The sequence below is a fragment of the Chiloscyllium plagiosum genome, chromosome 15 (assembly GCF_004010195.1).
Source record: "Chiloscyllium plagiosum isolate BGI_BamShark_2017 chromosome 15, ASM401019v2, whole genome shotgun sequence".
Classification (NCBI taxonomy): domain Eukaryota; kingdom Metazoa; phylum Chordata; class Chondrichthyes; order Orectolobiformes; family Hemiscylliidae; genus Chiloscyllium; species Chiloscyllium plagiosum.
In genome coordinates, this window is record NC_057724.1 from 56,845,181 (window position 1) to 56,862,699 (window position 17,519).

Consider the following 17,519-nt stretch of genomic DNA (forward strand, 5'->3'; position numbering starts at 1 on the left):
GAAGGAGGCCATCTGGGTTGTTCGGTATTGGAATTGGTCCTCCTGGGAGCAGATGCGGCGGAGGCGAAGGAATTGGGAATATGGGATGGCATTTTTACAGGGGGCAGGGTGGGAGGAGGTGTAATCTAGGTAACTGTGGGAGTCGGTCGGTTTACAGTAAACGTCTGGTGTTGAGTCGGTCGCCTGAGATAGAAATGGAGAGGTCTAGGAAGGGGAGGGAGGAGTCTGAGACAGTCCAGGTAAATATGAGCTCAGGGTAGAAGGTGTTAGTAAAGTGGATGAACTGTTCAACCTCCTCGTGGGAGCACGAGGTAGCGCCGATACAGTCATCTTTGTAATGGAGGTAAAGGTGGGGGGTGGTGCCAGTGTAGCTGCGGAAGATGGACTGTTCCACATATCCGACGAAGAGACAGGCATAGCTGGAGCCCATGTGGGTGCCCATGGCTATTCTTTTGGTTTGGAGGAAGTGGGAGGATTGGAAAGAGAAGTTGTTCAGAGTGAGGACCAGTTTAGTCAGTCGAAGGAGGGGGTCAGTGGAAGGGTACTGGTTTCCTCAAAAACCTACCTATCTTTTCATTGTGGTGATTGGGGGGAGAAAAAGCTGATAAAAATGTTCAAAAAGAACATCTCTAATTTTAACCACCAGCATCCAAAAAGAATGGGACATGCAAAGAGTTCAAATACTTCTGGCATTTCAATAACATATTTTTTGCTGATCCTCATTGATCATGCACCACACATCATTTTAAAAGGTCACTTCTGGCCAGATAATGGGCAGTAAGGCTGCTCTCAACTCCACAAACGAGATCTGGCTTGGCTCTCTCCCATATTATTGATTACGCACAGCTTGATGGAGCCATGAGACCAATCCCTACAGGCTGAGGCTGCCCAACGCTCTCTGATGTCAAGTTGGTAATGACATATTTAAATACAGTCCCAGGACTTAAAATGGCTTGAGCTTTTTTGCTTGGTCTGCTTATCCTATACTCACTTTGGCATTAAACTCAGGGCCAACTTAGTTGTACATATTCAATTGAGGAAATCGCCTTGACTTCATTCATGGCATCATGACATACAATGAGCAAAGGAAACCCCAATGCATCACTTTTTAGAAACGAAGGACTTTTCCAGTCTTTTGAATTTTCCATATAATTTTGAGCATGTGTGGCCAGGTAATGGATGGGTTGCATGTGAATATTGTGGAAGTGACAGGGGTCACATCCACTGACGAAAGGGCGGGTGAAAGCCCTGCAATTGACTCCTCTCGGAAATGTCTGCCAGACCTCATTCCAGTCAAGCTCTTGACTAGCTAGTAGAGTGCCTTCTCTTGTCCTCAGCACCCTTAAGACTTGCTAGCAGCTGTCAGCTCTACTGAATGGCAGGATCACCTGGAAGCCAGTGGCCATTATCAGTATGACATAGGCCTAGGCCTAGGATCATCACTTGTTCCCAGGCCACAGGCAAGTGGTGAGGAGTGGGGACAAAAAGATGGGTTGCAGCAAGCACAAGAGGTGAATTCACTACGTAACTGACCTGAAGACTCCAAAATTGAGATAGCATCTCTGTCCCTGCCCCTACTGGCCACCATTGCTTCAGTATAAAAATATCCTTTTCCCACGGTCATCATCCTAGGTGATTAATACCGTATTACAGAAGTTTTTCATTAACGCATTTCTCCTTTCACATGCATCAAGAGACCTCAATACTTGTTTCTCTTGGGAATATTAAGGCAGAATGGGTAATGGTGTATTTTAATTGTTCGAAATGTATTGGTATTCTTTCCAGTAGTCCATTTGTCACCAATGTTTCAGATTTTCTGTCAATATTCATTGTCCAGTCTAACACATGAAAGATTACCGGTTCGGTGAGTTACTAGAGAGCCGCAATGGGAAAAAAAAAATCGTCAATGCCTTAAGGAGACTAAAAAAGGGAGGAAGAAGGAAGAACAAGACAAAATGAAAATGTAGATTGAAGCCAAGTCTGTAAGTTTCAAAGCACAAGAAGTTCTATGGACAGCTCGATTACTCTGAAGACTTCCTTGTTGTGTTTGAGAGAATTATTTCTGAGTCTATCAAGCAGCCTATTGTTTTCATACTCACCAGAGCATTTGCTGCTATGTATCCATCGGCTGGTTTATCTGCAAAGGTTAAAAATACATGCATATGTATTTTATGCAAAAAGCTTGATAACAACTTTTCCAAACACAACATATTTAATACACACAATATACAATATCTTGATAGTAGATTTGATTTTCACAAACACAAATGAACACGTGTTTTTTGGATTCAGAAGTTGTAACTTGGCCCAAAGTCCATCTCTTTTTAGTTGACCTCAATTGTATCTTTGTCCAACATGTCAACTTGTCTGAACCTATGAAAAATCTCCTTTAATGGATTCCCTTAATTAAATCATTCTAGAACCCTTAGCATTAAAAAAGTGAGAATCATTTTCCTGATCACAGTTAATTCATTTTAAAATCTGTATCCCCTGAGATGTGAACTTTCTCTTATCAATATTTATTACTTTCATAAATCTTGAAAATCTTTTGATATTGATGTATTGAAAGACATAACACTATCAATCTCTCAAAAGAATGTGTAGAAACCAATTCCCATGTCAGATACTCTTTTTATGGCATAACTTAATCTGCACAACTACACTGTCTGATGATATTGAGGCTTTCTTTAAAGCTGAGAATGAAAATAATGTCTGTATAAATTTGAAGTAAACCAACTTGAAACTACTATTATGGTTTTGGGTTGGGACTGGTGGTAGGGGAGTACATACTGCCTCAGATTCATTTGACTCCACTGAACAATGTACTTTAGATTTTATTCTAGGATCAAAAACGGAGTTTTAAAATGTGCAAAAAAATTAGACGTTAAGCCAAAGGGGAGTCAGATATTTGATTATTCCAAAGTATGCAGTATTTCAAAAAGAAGTGAACTGCAATACACTACCAACTAAACTATGAAAATCCTGATGTAACGTTCTGTGCACAAATTCTAATGTGATACTTTCCCTTTCATTGTTTCAAATCCTTACATACTAAATCAATGGCTCATATTGGATCACAGTTTCACAAGTTTTGACAGCCCTCCAATATCACAATCAAACAGCTGTTCTTTACATATAAACCTTAGCAGAAAGTGACAACACACCATTGTGGACGCTGTCCCAGCTCTTTTCCTTCACTTGATAGTCACAAACATACTGTTTCCAGCTCAGATCACTAGTAAATAATTAAAAACAGGAAACCGTGCCATTTTTTCCCACTCCCTAGTTGAGGGATGCTAAGACCAATAATAAAGCTTGCATAGTCTTCTCAATTGAAATCACCTAATTCATCAAACCATGTGCTTTACTTATCTGAGCCACTAGTAACCCATGTCTTCAGCTGCCTAAGGCTTAAGCTATACAATTCCTTTCTCAAATGTCTCGACCTCTCATGCCTGCTTTAAGATGCTAATGAAAGTGTTTCTTTGAACATGATTACAGTTCTGTGCTCCATATGGAGCAATGTCAAATTTGATAATGCCCCTGCAATATTTTACAACACTTCCAGCATATATAAATACAAGTTGTGTCGTTGTTTTGAGTCATAGAGGGCGTACTTAACAATGGAGTAGTCTCATGCAAAAATATGATCTAGCTTCACAGGATACAAACTTGGCATAATAGAAAATGAATCCAAAAATGCAATAGTGAGGATGCATTAAATCTTTCAATCTCTCCAACAGACACATCCTGGATGCTACATATAATTTTCCAATACATACTACTATAACAGAATGTTCCTTGCAATCTGTGGCTCCTTGGAAAATTGGTCTTTAATTTAACCTTAGTGTCAATCACCTTCAGTTGCCTTACAAATATTTATCAGGTTATTACCACCAGGATACACTGTCTGACGAAAAGAGCAACTAATGAGAGATTGGACAGACTGTCCAGGAACACCCAGCACGAAGCATGTTGCCAGGTAACTAGCACATTAACCATTGATCTTTCACTTGATTAATGGCAGATGAATGACAATTAAGTGCAGTCGTGCTAAACAGCCAGAAATCTGACACCCATTCCACCACCCATAGAATATTTTTTCATATGATAGGTAGTTGTTTAATTGTCACCTAAAATGAAAATGAAAAAGGAACAACTTTGTTGGTTAATTGTCACACTCAAATGCACATCTCTGATTTTTAAAACAATCTCATGATACCTTTGAAGTTTCCTGCAAGGGAAGCTTATTGCGTATTATTAAAGTCTACGGTGGGCAGTAAGCAACATACAGGCTTCCATTGCATATTGGAGGTACCATATTTGATCTTTTAGCTGGTTCAGCTCCCCAAAAATTGAGAAATAGTTCAAACTCGTGGTTTAAACATTATTATTGGGACTCCTCCCAATGATTATTCAGGTGCATCTTGACTTTACATTCACATCATAGAAATCTAAACCCCACATTTAAACTATGGAAACACATGGGCAAGGAGACATCAATAATATACTAGGTGCTCACAGAAAAAAGTAGCATTAAGGTTGTGGCTACCCAGGAACTAACATTCCCTCCAACGACTGCAATGGAGTCCAACAATCTAATCCACACAGCTTGCACCTCAAAGACTGCAAGGGAATCCGATGGATATGGCCCTTCCCCCACACTGCAAGGGAATTCTATGCTCATTGTCCTCCCCTGGAACACATGCACATGCACCCACCCTCTACCTGCAGCCATAATGGATTAGAAGCATCCCTATCCAACGCACCAAGTTAGAAACATTTTGTATACACATTGACCTTTATAAATTCGGCATGCCATGAACAAAATGTTAGCAGGATGCAAAACATACATAGACCGTGCAGATCCAATACAGATCATTTACGCATAGAACTTTCTGGCAGGTTGCAAAATCTGATGCCACATATGCACGGAGATTGTTTTTCCTCTATGGATATGACCAGAGATTTTTTTTTCAAAAAAAATCTGAATCCAAACTTTAATTCTTCAAATTGGCTTGCATGGGTCATGATTGGATCAGTCTGCATCAGGACTGTCAATTTGGCACTCATCCCTAGGGATTCCCTTCTGCCTTTTTAAAAATCACCATTGTAACCTACTTCCCAACTATCTACTGGATATTTTCAAGTCAATGTCATACATTCAAAAATCAAGCAACCAACCAGTTATCTCTGTGCACTTGTACTGCTTTAGAAGGGGTACCATCAGTGAATAGACTGCTGCAATAAAATTCAAACAACTTTTAAATGAAATGTGATTGGAATAAGAAGTTACAGAAAGTCTCATACAAAGTATATAAACTTTATATCAATCTTGTACGGATTATTTATTTCAATAAAGACATAAAATGACTGAAAGAAATACTTTGAGGGAGTGGGGGAGCTGGGAAAGGTCAGGAATTTGACTTTGGTCTCAGAGCTACCAATAAAATTTTTACTTCATGGTAAATTGTGATTTGAATGCAATTACAATCCACTGCAGTTTTGCCTTAAATTAGTAATAACTTCATAGAAATGTATTTAGTGATGGTCTTGCTTTGTAAGCAAATAACAGAAAGATATAAATCACATCAAAACTGCTGCAATATTCTTTATAACTGGTATCATTACAGTGAAAATGCAAAAATGTTTCCTCTGGCTTTAAGGGATTCGCCATTTCATGACTTTAAATGGTTTCAAATTAAAACTATCACTGATGTCTGGCATTGAAAACACTTCAACTTAAGGAACCCGTTTATTTTTTTATAACCTAGCATTTAAATTAATACATTCCAAATGCTATCTGTGTCATATAATACAACAAATCCAACCTCGAAGCTATTGCAACTCTATGTCGTAGCTCTCCAAACCTAACTATTCAACAAAAAAAAGTCAAATATCAATCTTGCTCCATTAAAAAAATCAAGAATGAAGACAAGGAAATTCAGATTGCAATTAAATCTTACTGTGCTATCTGACCAAATTCACGTGTTTGGGTTTGATATTTCTCAAAATGTATCATTTTTAATATATGTACGCATGTAAAATGTTTAATGTGCTCTTTCAAAATATTAACCCATTTAAAAGCTTTAAAGTTGTATACTCAAGTAGTAATGACTATACTTTGACCTATTTTTACTCCTTGTTTGTGATGAAATGCAATTACATTGCTATATGCAACTTATTTCCAAGTTATGACTATCACCCTGAATTTGACTGACAGTTCTAGGTCCATACATTGCTTCTGGACATCATGGCCCCACCATATATTTATATTCATTGCAGAAAGCCCAAGTAAAATGCAGTGCATTATTTCTTGACTTAGGTTTTCCTCCCTGTCATGTCACTCTGACATGCAGACAGACCACTTTGAAGTCAGCTATGAGAAAATGAAAGCGCATAAGTGTAATAAGGAGGGGGTCTGCAAGCTGATGAAATAACAATGCCTTCACAGCAGGTACAAATGCACAATGATGGCCTCAGGTGCCACTTGGAAAGGGAGGGGAGTTGTTAAGACTTTGGCCAATATAAAAATCAGATGTCTGTTAAGCGTCTCTCCTGATTTTACTGAAGCCAGTGGAAATGAAAAGAAAATCAGGAGAGCTACGTAATGGGTGGCTGATCCAGCAAGTCCCATTACCAGCCAAAGCCAAAATTATTCCAAGGATCTCTGAGTTCAGGAAATGCAGAAGTAAGTTGCAGGCCTTTGATAACACAAATTCTTCATGTCAAGTGGTATAGCAGTGGAGCACCAATATGTGATATGACTAATCTTGTAAGGGGTGGGGTGGGGGTGCAAGTGCATTTTTCCTACTTCTCTGAATCCCTCAATTTCCTTCTGCAAAGTGGAACCTCAAAAAGGGAAGGGGGGGGTTTGTTAGCAGAGAAACAAGCAGTGAAGTGAAGTCATTGTAGCACTCTTAAAATACCTCTTACTGGTTGGTACAAGAGTGGCACAGAGGGAAGCCTGGGAGCAGTATGTATATCTCACCATCGCAGCAAAAAGATAGAGAAAGAAACAACAATAACAATTATGGAATAATACAATGGCTGAATTTATATTCTTCACTAACTTTAGCAAAACTGTAATTGCAAGTATAAAGTAGTGGAATATTGCTTTATGCTCATATCTACTTCACTGACATTTGCAAACATCATTAGAAAATAGTGAGTCTGTCCACCTGATACAGATCAGCCAGAAGATGAAAGTCCCCTCATTCTTCCACCTGTAAGGGTGTTTAATAAAATGAACATAATGGGTCTAGGCTCAGGAGAACAGAACTGCTCTTTTTTGGCCAAGGTTGGTTTGTTTGGAAATTGAGACATTACACTAATCTAGGTCAAGGTTTGGAAAGGTTTTTTGAGACTGAATGAAATACAGATTGAACAAGGTCTACTCTATATGCAAACATGATCTGGGAAAGTATGAACTCCATATTGGGCATGGGCTGTGAGATCTTTGATGTGTGTGTGAGGTCAAGCAAAATTGTGCATTTGTTCATAGATATTATCATTTTGTTGCAGTCAACGTGCAGAGGAAATCTCCCCCCACAGTGTAAAATGAATCTAATCTTCAATTCCATTATTATTTAAATCCTCAGTCAGACAAGGTCAAAACTTCACTAAGAAAACAATACTACCATTCTTTATCACTTAATGTCACTACAATGTACTACCTCTACAGCACTAAACATTCCCCCAATATGATAGAAACTCCATGCTTAAAATGAAACATATTCACTTCAATGATATGTTAAAAATAGTGCGTGATAGCAACAATTGGGGAGATAGTGAATCTGTGAGCATAATGTTATGTGAAATGGTTCTCAATTATGGCTATGGTTAAACACAACTGGCAAAGTCTCAGAAAAGCTCGCCCCTGCTAATGTACTGAAACTTTGGGAAATGATCCTTTTGTGAACAAATTCCCCACCATAACCCACATGAGTATCACTTGGAGGAATCATAAATCTTTAAAGTAAAAGAGTGCTCCAACCAAAAGACTAAGCCAAAATGTATCCATACACTTCACTCAAATAAGAACTAAATTATGAAGAGGCCTTCTTTATGCTCCTATCAATGAAAAACAAGCACCAAACTTTGGACGGCACAGTGACTCAGTGACTGTCTGTGTGGAGTTTGCACATTCCCCCCGTGTCTGCATAGGTTTCCTCTGGGTGATCCGGTTTCCTCCTACAATCCAAAGGTGTGCGGGTTAGGTGGACTGACCATGCTAAATTTCCGTAGTGTCCAGGGATCTGCAGGCTAGGTGGACTAACCATGAAAAAATGCAGGCTTACAAGATACGGTGGCAGTTAGGGTCTGGGAGGGATGCTCTTCAGAGGGTTGGTGTGGACTCAATGGGCTGAATGGCCTGCTTCCACACTGTAAGGATTCCATGATTCTATGGAACTTCATTTAATACCAACACCTGCCCCACTGCATACACTTCTCCCATCAGCCCAACCCACCTGGCTTTCTCTCTTTCTATCCATTGCCCTCGCATCATCCACTCAACACTTACCATTCTTTCACCTTCCACTTCTCTCCCCTTGCCCCCCTCAAGTTTCTCACCCAATCTGCTGCTCCCTTCTTTCTTCTCATATTGACTCAATCCTACCCATTCCCTTCTTCTCTCACTTTAATCTCCTCTTCCATCCTATCTCATCCCTTCTTCACTGTCCCTCACTCAAGTTCCCATTGCCTCCTTTTATCCCTTTATCCTCTATGCTCCTCCCATTCTCACCCTCTGCATTGCATCGTTTTCTAAAGTCTCATTACACTTCCTTCCATCCATTCACAGTCACCCTGGTCCTCTCTGCTTCATCCTCCCATGGGGCCCATTACTGTTCCATTTTCTAACCCCGCTCAAGTTAAAAAGTGCCCCGGCCTTCAATCCCGGGAAACTGACTAATACATACTTATATTCGTAACAATGTAAAATCTTAACATATGCAGATATCAGATTGTTTAACATTAACTTGTACCTTCTTTGAGAAAAGCCCATAATATTCTGGAATAATTCTGCAGCCTATTACATGTATAAAAATATTCAACTAACAGCTTCAAACTACCCTTACACAACAACTATATTTAGCAGACTAGCAACATGACAGAAAAAATGCACTACAATGGAAAATGGAATAATTTTAAATAAACAATTCAGCTCATAATTACAAACATTCCAGGTCAGTGAGTTTTCAATCTTAAAAGGCCCCATAGTTATTTACAAGTCATGCAAATCAGAATCCCAATGTATCATTCTAGAGGTTATACTGAGGGCTTCTAGTGCATTGCCTATGATACTGCATACAGAGATTACAAGTCCTTACCTCCAGAAGTGAAGCTCATGTATTTCTGATTATTGACAGTCTCTTTGGAATCGTAGAATTTCAGGACATCCAGGACAGCCTGAGGGTTTTTCTTTTGCTCCAGTTTAGTAATGTTGGACGTCTGTAGAAGTCTTGCCCATTGCTCAGGAATGCCCTAAATGAAAAGTAAAGATGAAAGGCAGTGAAGTGCTACATTGGGAAAAAAAACAGTACTTAACACAGTCATTAGGTACTGGGAAAGATGCTGATGTTTCACACAGTCAGTAAGCTCATTACTCACAAAGCCAGATGAATAAGGTGCCTTGTTGCTTTCCCATTCCCTAACTGCTTAATTTTATTTACTTATTGATTAAAACCTATTTAGCATGAATAGCCCATTAAGATGATATATGCTCCAACCTGGAGACAGCACAGGAAAACACTAAATGAAGTAGAGAGATATATGATTGTGTCGAGCTGCCAGTTATTAAGAACCTGCTCCTTCCCTCAACACCCTGTGACGTCCCGACCCAATTCTGCAATTTGCTTGGCTACAAACAGAAAGACCTTAAAAGGATTTTACCTTCGTAACGATTTCCTGGAATTTGTGCTATGTGGAGTTTGAAATAAAAATTGAGACTCATTCGGCAGCATTGGGTTACCAAGGCGACAATTTACATTTGCAATAGAATGTAAACCAATCGCACCAGGAGATCTGAACATTTATAATTCTAGTGGGAGTTCCAACTTATGTAACAGAAGCATCACTGAATTTATTAGAAACATTTAGTCATCGGGTATGTTTGTATCACAAATGGTAGCTTTGAAAATCAGGTCAGATTCTTCTCAAAGATTGGTTCGCTAGAAACTGTTCCATAGTTTGGAAGTTCTAAAAGTCATGGAAACCCCAAGATTCCAGCTTCACTGAGAAGCAGAAGTCCGACATTGGTTGAGATAATTAATTGTGTACACAACCTTAGGGTAACAGTAGACCATTTAGGATCAAGAAGAAGAAGAAAAGAAGAAACCACAGAGGGCTGGGGAGATGAAATCACTGAATATATTCACGAAAGAGATACAGAAATGATATTTTAAAGGCATCAAGGATTATGGAAGAAAACAGGAAGATGGCATTGAGACAGATCAGCCATAATCATACTGAATGGTGGAGTAGGCTTGAAGGGCTGAAAGGCCTACTCCTGCTCCTAGTTTCTATGAATCTAACTGATATGCTCATTCCAAATCAGTATACAGCAACTATTACTGGTGGTGCGGGTATATCTGTGGACATCAGTGTAGGAGTGGACTTGTGCTTTCAGATCCTGGAGTCAGAAAGCCTGTTCATTCTAATAGGAGTAAAAAGCAATCGCCTCTGAAATCAAATCATTCTTCAGTGAGAGAATCAATGGCTTCTGGAAAAAGGTGGATAGACAGACACTGAGGATTAGATTCCCTACAGTATGGAAACAGGCCCTTTGACCCAACTAGTCCACACCAACCCTCTGAAGAGTAATCCATTCACTCACTCTATATTTATCCCTGACTAACACTATGTGCAATTTTGCATGACCAATTCACCTAACCTGTACACCTTTGGATTGTGGGAGGAAACCGAAGTACCCGAAGGAAACCCACGCAGACATGGGGAGAATGTGCAAACCCCACACAGGCAATTGCCCGAGGTGGGAATCGAACTCCTGGCGCTGTGATGCAGCAGTGCTAACCACTGAGCCACCGTGCTGCCCATGAAGGAGAAACAAGAAGAATTGTGCCTAACATAACTCAAAGAGAGAAAGTAGGATTGAGGTGTTAATCCTCAGCTCTTCTTTGTTGCCCTGGTTTCTGTGAGCCTTACATTTATAACGGCTAAGAAATTGCCCAGATCTTGTTGTCAGATGCTTTGACATATAGGCCAGGATTCCCTGATTTTCTGTCTCTCTATAGTCAGATACTTGGCCTCTGCTTGCCTTCTCTCCAGAATACTGTGACTGAGATCGGAAATCTTGTATCCCACAGCCATCTGCTCGGAGAACACACTGAAGCTAAACAAACTTCAGCAATGCTGCACTTAATCACGACGGAAGAAAAAAAACACAAGAAAACAGTCAGTACTTGCATTAGTTCACGGTTCCAAACCCCATTGAGACAATGCGATTTCTAAAAGCTGTCAAACTGTCAATTGGTCACAATCCCAAAGGGTGCCTCATCTCTACCAAGTGTGTTCTGGGACCAGATCAAAATGTCTGGAGTTAAAGAATAAACAGACAATGCAAGATACTTCAGAATGCCTATTCATGTCAAGCATTGTGGAAAGTTTGAGAGAAGATTTGTAGCTCGGGTGCTCGTTGTTGTGGTTCTGTTCGCCGAGCTGGGAATTTGTGTTGCAGATGTTTCGTCCCCTGTCTCGGTGACATCCTCAGTGCTTGGGAACCTCCTGTGAAGCGCTTCTGTGAACTTTCCTCCGGCATTTGTAGTAGTTTGAATCTGCCAACTAGCCACGAAACGACACGACCAGCTATCCTTAGTAGCCACACACGCAGATGACAAGCAACATGAATTCGACTGGGACAACACTACTATTATAGGACAAGCCAAACAGAGAACAGCCAGGGAAGTTCGAGAGGCATGGCACTCACCCACAGATTCAATCAATAAGCACATCGACCTGGACCCAATATACCAACCACTGCAACGGACAGCTGGAACGGACAACCGGAAGCGGCAGATTCAAACCACTACAATTGTCGAAGGAAAGATCACAGAAGCGCTTCACAGGAGGCTCCCAAGCACTGAGGAGGTCACCTAGACAGAGGACGAAACGTCTGCAACACAAATTCCCAGCTCGGCAAACAGAACCACAACAACAAGCATTGTGGAATTTGTGCTACGTAACAAATTTCCCAGACAGTCATTTTCAAAATAGGGAGTGAGCATTTTGACGGACAGTTGCAAATGCACTTACAAATATGCCAATCAATGTTGGTTTTCATAATGGATGAATTGTAGGAATTTCAATGTATTGATTTTCTTTGTGCAAGGTGTCTTAGACAATAGACAGTTGATATTTTCTCTCATCATAACTCCTCCTGTTTACCTTGTTCGCTTACAATTGAGGTGGTACAGAGAGGTAAGGGCAAGAGGTGGGAAAAGATGGGGAGGGGAGCTTGAGTTGGTATGGAGGCTACTAAGGGCCATGGTTAATGATTGGGGAAGAAAAAAAATAGAGGTACGGATACAGAGACAGGTGCAGGGCATTAAGTAGCATAGGTGGGGGTACGGAGGGTGATAGGAATGAGGGATGAGAGCAGGGTGAACGTTTTATATTTAACTCTCTATTTACAAACTTTGAGCATTGTGCCAGAGTCAGCATGCAGGCTTTTCTCCTAGACAGTGTTAGAGGCAGTAGCCTTTTCTGCTCTTCCTAGTTTACCCAGCCTAACTCCAAATATACCACATGCCCCAAACATGGAAAATAGAAACTGTGACTGGCCACATTTCTGACTGCATATGGAACTCGGTACCCCAAAATCTTCTTTACTACTGCAAAATCTTCAATACCACAACTGCTGCTGCTAAGCATACTCTAGCGAGCAGACTCTGTGGTTGTAATCTGTGTATTTACAAGCCAGCTAACAGATATTGAGTGTAAACCCTGGACTGTTACTACTTTGAAAAAACAAATGACAGCATCTGGTGCACAGAAGCAAGACATGTCAGGAAATTCTGTGGTCATTCAGAAGGCTGCGTGTGGTCAGTTACACAGTATTCTTCTTCCTTTAACAACAACTAAACTGGCTACACCCAACAGCCCAGGACTGATGTCAGCATTTACTATAATACATGACACTTAATTCTCTGCAGTTTTCAAATTACAACACTTCCACTTTAACACACTCACACTTTTCCACACTCCAAATAATTTAAAAAAACTTTAAAAGAAATGGTTGATCAAAGTCTTAAAAGCTGGGGTCATACACTCATAATGAAAGACACACTTAATGATTTGCACAATCACAGAAATAGAACTTCAAGGTAACACTGATGTGGCTGGGGAGGTGGGGATAGTGCTTGTGGAGAAAAGATGTTGACAGTTCAGATCAAGTGATTGGAATGTGAAAATGGCAGAACATCCACCAACACCATTCCCACCCCCCCACCCCGCCCAGCCCATGGCACCTTTCCATGTAACCTCAGAAGGTGCAACACCTGCCCTTTCACCTCCTCCTTGCTCACCATCCAAGGGCCTAAACAGTCTTTGCAGGTGAAGCAGCACCTCTACCTAGTCCAATCTTATGCATTGTATTCGCTGCACCCACTGGAGACACCAAACGCAGACTGAGTGACCACTTTGCAGAACACTTCCATAAGCAAGACCCAGACCTTCCCATAGCTGGTCATTTTAACACAGCGCCCTGTTTGCAGCCCCACGTCAATCATTGGCATACTATAGTGCTCTAGTGAATCACAGTGGAAACTACAGGAACAACATCTCATCTTCATCTTTAAATTGTGAAACTTTTTTTTTAGCTTATCATGTCCTCCCCTCCCCCCCATCCCAGTTACTGTCCTTTCAAGTCTGGCAGGAGACATACCATCGTTTGGCCATTCTCACATTCCGATCACTTAATCTGAACTACCAGCATCTTTACTCCACCAGCACGCTACACCCACTACTCCCACACACCCCTTCAGCCTCAAAACTGTAGCATAAATGCTGTCCCCTCCACTTCAGCACTGATGAAGAGTCATCTAGACTCAAAAACGTTAGCTTGCTCTCTCTTCATGGGTGCTGTCTGACCCGTTGTGATCTCCAGCATATGTTGTTTTCAATGTTGTTAACTGTAAATGGATTTGGGTTCAGCTTAAAAAAAGAAAATCTTTTGCAAAATTGATCAGCAAAACCCTTACACAACATCAAAATCCACACCCATTGCTGATGCTACTTTAAGGGGCCATTGGTCATCAGGTGAGTTTACAGCTGTGCATCATCCCTTGAGTGAAGGGCACCCTTTCTACAGAGATGTCCTTAAGTTATTCATAGGAAAGATTAGCATCTGGATTTTGGTTCATGATGCAAGGGTTGAGAAAATTCCTGGCGTTGCTCACTCCCTTCAGAAACACTACCCACAAAAAAGGGAATATCATTGCCAAGTGCTGCAGTCAGGCCAGCTGACCCAGCCAAGAGGTCAGAGCTAGTCGCAAAGGGATGCCAGATATCGAGGTGGGCTGTGCAATTTCATCGCAGTTACAACACAGAAATTAAGGCCCCTTAGCTCTCACCCTTCGTACGTGCCCCATGCCACTTAATGGGACTTCCCTAACAAAGAATGCACAATGAGGCATTACAGAGAGCTCAGGGATCCATTGGAGTCTAGCCACAGCTGAACCAGTCGCACCCTTTAAAGGCCCACCTGAAAAAAAGCTTTGATTCAGGGCCTGTTGATTATTTTTAGATGGCTCCCAAGTCACTCCAACTCAGCAAAACTCTGGGCCTTGGGGTGTTTTATTTCTGAAAAAGGATCATATGTGCTATCTTAAAAATACTCTCTGCATGCTGACTCAGCTTCCAAAAAACTTACATTTAAATTATTTTGAAAAGTAAAATCCCACGTTTTAAAGGGGAAAAAGGGAATGCAGGTTGCGTGTTCACTTATTCTGCCCATCAGCACCACACAAATCAGTGTTGATATAGGACTTTTATGAATATGTTCTTTCACTCAGGTATTTCAGTTAGTGCAAGTAAATCAATGAGACTCTCACCATTTACAACACACTTCCAATGCTTCATTCATTGCACAATAGGTTTATTATGAGGCTTTCATGCAAAGAAGTATAATGATGTTGAGAGGGTGTATTGTAGAAATAGCATGTCCTTACTATTATGTATTTCCAAAATGTCAGTAGATAAAAAGATTTCTTTTAAAAATACAATTACAAGTTTTAGTTTGCCAGTGCTGTTTTAAAGCTACATAAAAATCCATGTAGACTTAAAGAATTATTATTTGAGAGCAATTCCAACAAAAAAGCAATACAAAATGTGAATCCATTTGTACTGTGCACACTGGATAAGAGACTAAGGGCAAGAAAGGGACAGAGACAAATCAAATCACAAAGAATGAGTATTAATCTACATAGTGAGCACCGGGAATAAGATGGAGATGAGAAAAAGATGGCGAGCACAAACAATAGCAGAATGTTTCTATTCTGATGCTTATGTCTATCAGTAGTGAATAATTGGTTCAAGTCATTAATTATATAAACATGCCTTATGAATTTTTAAAAAGGAAATTACACAAATGAGGAAGTCATAATTAATGCAAAAAGACTTTCAATTAATATTCTTAATTAGTTTAACATAGATTATTCTCAACATTTTGGTAATATTCTTAATTAGTTTAACATAGAATATTGCTGAAAATGTGTTGCTGGAAAAGCGCAGCAGATCAGGCAGCATCCAAGGAGCAGGAGAATCGACGTTTCAGGCATGAGCCCTTCTTCAGGAATGCCCGAAACGTCGATTCTCCTGCTCCTTGGATGCTGCCTGACCTGCTGCACTTTTCCAGCAACACATTTTCAGTTCTGATCTCCAGCATCTGCAGTCCTCACTTTCTCCTTAACATAGAATATTCTCAACATTTAGGTTCTAGCCAACATTTTGTTTCCATCGGTACAAAATTAAGTCCTGAACTTACACATCAGTTTAAATGACCCAGTCCAATTTTCTTCTCGAAAAGATGTCAATTCTTTTTGGATTGCAGTCCCAAGGCTGCTGTTAGTACTCTGTTAACCCATCCACTTGCTCATTCTTCAATATGGGAGTCTAAGACAGTGATTGTCTGATGTAAGGTGCGTGATTTATATTTATTTCAATATCAATTATTTTTGAGTTTGGATTTTTGAATTTTGAACAAATGGCACCAGTTTCCTGTGTGTTTGAAAGTGTTTAATGATTAATTTGTAAGTATTTCTGTAGCCATGGTGATGTCTTTAAAGAGAACTCTGAGAAATAGTTTTGGTAGCTAATGGGAACTTGTTTATATTGAGAAACTTTATGAGCGAAGAATAACAGTGCAGTGCATTAAGCATTCATATAGAACATCCTGGATTTTTTTGAGGCCTCAGGAAAACACCAGAGCTTGGAAAAATAAGATCTTTGAAGTTTTGGTTTGGGCAATTCTGCAGGCTTCTTAGCTGAAGCTGGATGTAAAGTAATTGTTTCTAAGAAGGGGAGAGGAGAGTTTAGAACTGTAAAATAGGTTGTTATCTCAGGTGTAAGGAGTTTAGTTTAAAAGTTACAGATTAGAAGCATTTGGTTAAACCTCTGATCAAGTTAACCTAAGATGAGAAAGTTTATGCTCATTTATAGGATGAAGAGTCTCAGATTCCCATGACTGGGAATTGAAGCTATAGCTAATTCAAACCCTATCTGGGCTAGAGAAGGGAATTTTCTTTGATTTTTGCATACTTTGTGCTGTTGGGATTAAAGAGATTCTATTTTCACCATTTCACAATCTTTAAGTGGGTTATATGTAAATACAGTTTGGTTTAGGCTTTTATTCTAATTTCTTTTGCAAAATAAACCCCAGTTTCATTGTCAAAATCAAATCTGTAGAACTGCATGTGTTTCAGTGAACAACCACTTTGTCAAAATAACAAAAACAAAATCCATTAATCCAGACTTAATTTCAGATCTGATTTGATCAGACAGTAATAACATCAGATGTGGTCATTATGATTAGTGGCAAACTAGGCCACTAAACAAAGCAACGTATGTTATTCCACAAATAATATTCACATGTGTCCTTTCCAACAGATGTGGCAGTGGTCAAAAATCCCAAACAAGGATCTAGAGCAATTGATTGCATCCATGTTTGGCCAGGAACACTGACTGAGCTGTTACACACACAGAACATTACAGCGCAGTACAGGTTCCTCGGCCCTCGATGTTGCGCTAACCTGTCATACCAATCTGAAGCCCATCTAACCTACACTATTCCATGTAGGTCCATATGCTTGTCCAATGACGACTTAAATGTACTTAAAGTTGGCGAGTCTACTGCAGGCAAAACATTCCATACCCATAGTACTCTGAGTAAAGAAACTACCTCTGACATCTGTCCCATATCTATCACCCCTCAATTTAAAGCTATGCCCCCTCGTGCTCGCCGTCACCATTCTTGGAAAAAGGTTCTCCCTAGCCACCCTATC

The 17,519-nt window shown here is 40.1% G+C and overlaps 1 protein-coding gene across 9 annotated transcripts in view; it reads right to left on the minus strand.

Annotated features, from left to right (window-relative positions):
* The window catches only part of LOC122557344 (serine/threonine-protein kinase PAK 3), a 248,127-nt gene that overhangs the window by 62,729 nt on the left and 167,879 nt on the right, over window positions 1–17,519 (minus strand). For 6 of the 9 annotated variants that reach the window (XM_043704955.1, XM_043704958.1, XM_043704959.1 and 3 more), the window contains 4 exons: window positions 9,333–9,486; window positions 6,930–6,986; window positions 5,185–5,241; window positions 2,100–2,137 (listed from right to left, as the gene is read on the minus strand). In XM_043704955.1, the coding sequence (XP_043560890.1) occupies window positions 2,100–2,137; window positions 5,185–5,241; window positions 6,930–6,986; window positions 9,333–9,486 (306 nt within the window). The remainder of the gene's footprint in view (window positions 1–2,099; window positions 2,138–5,184; window positions 5,242–6,929; window positions 6,987–9,332; window positions 9,487–17,519) is intronic. The other 3 variants (XM_043704960.1, XM_043704961.1, XM_043704962.1) reach the window with 3 other exon arrangements.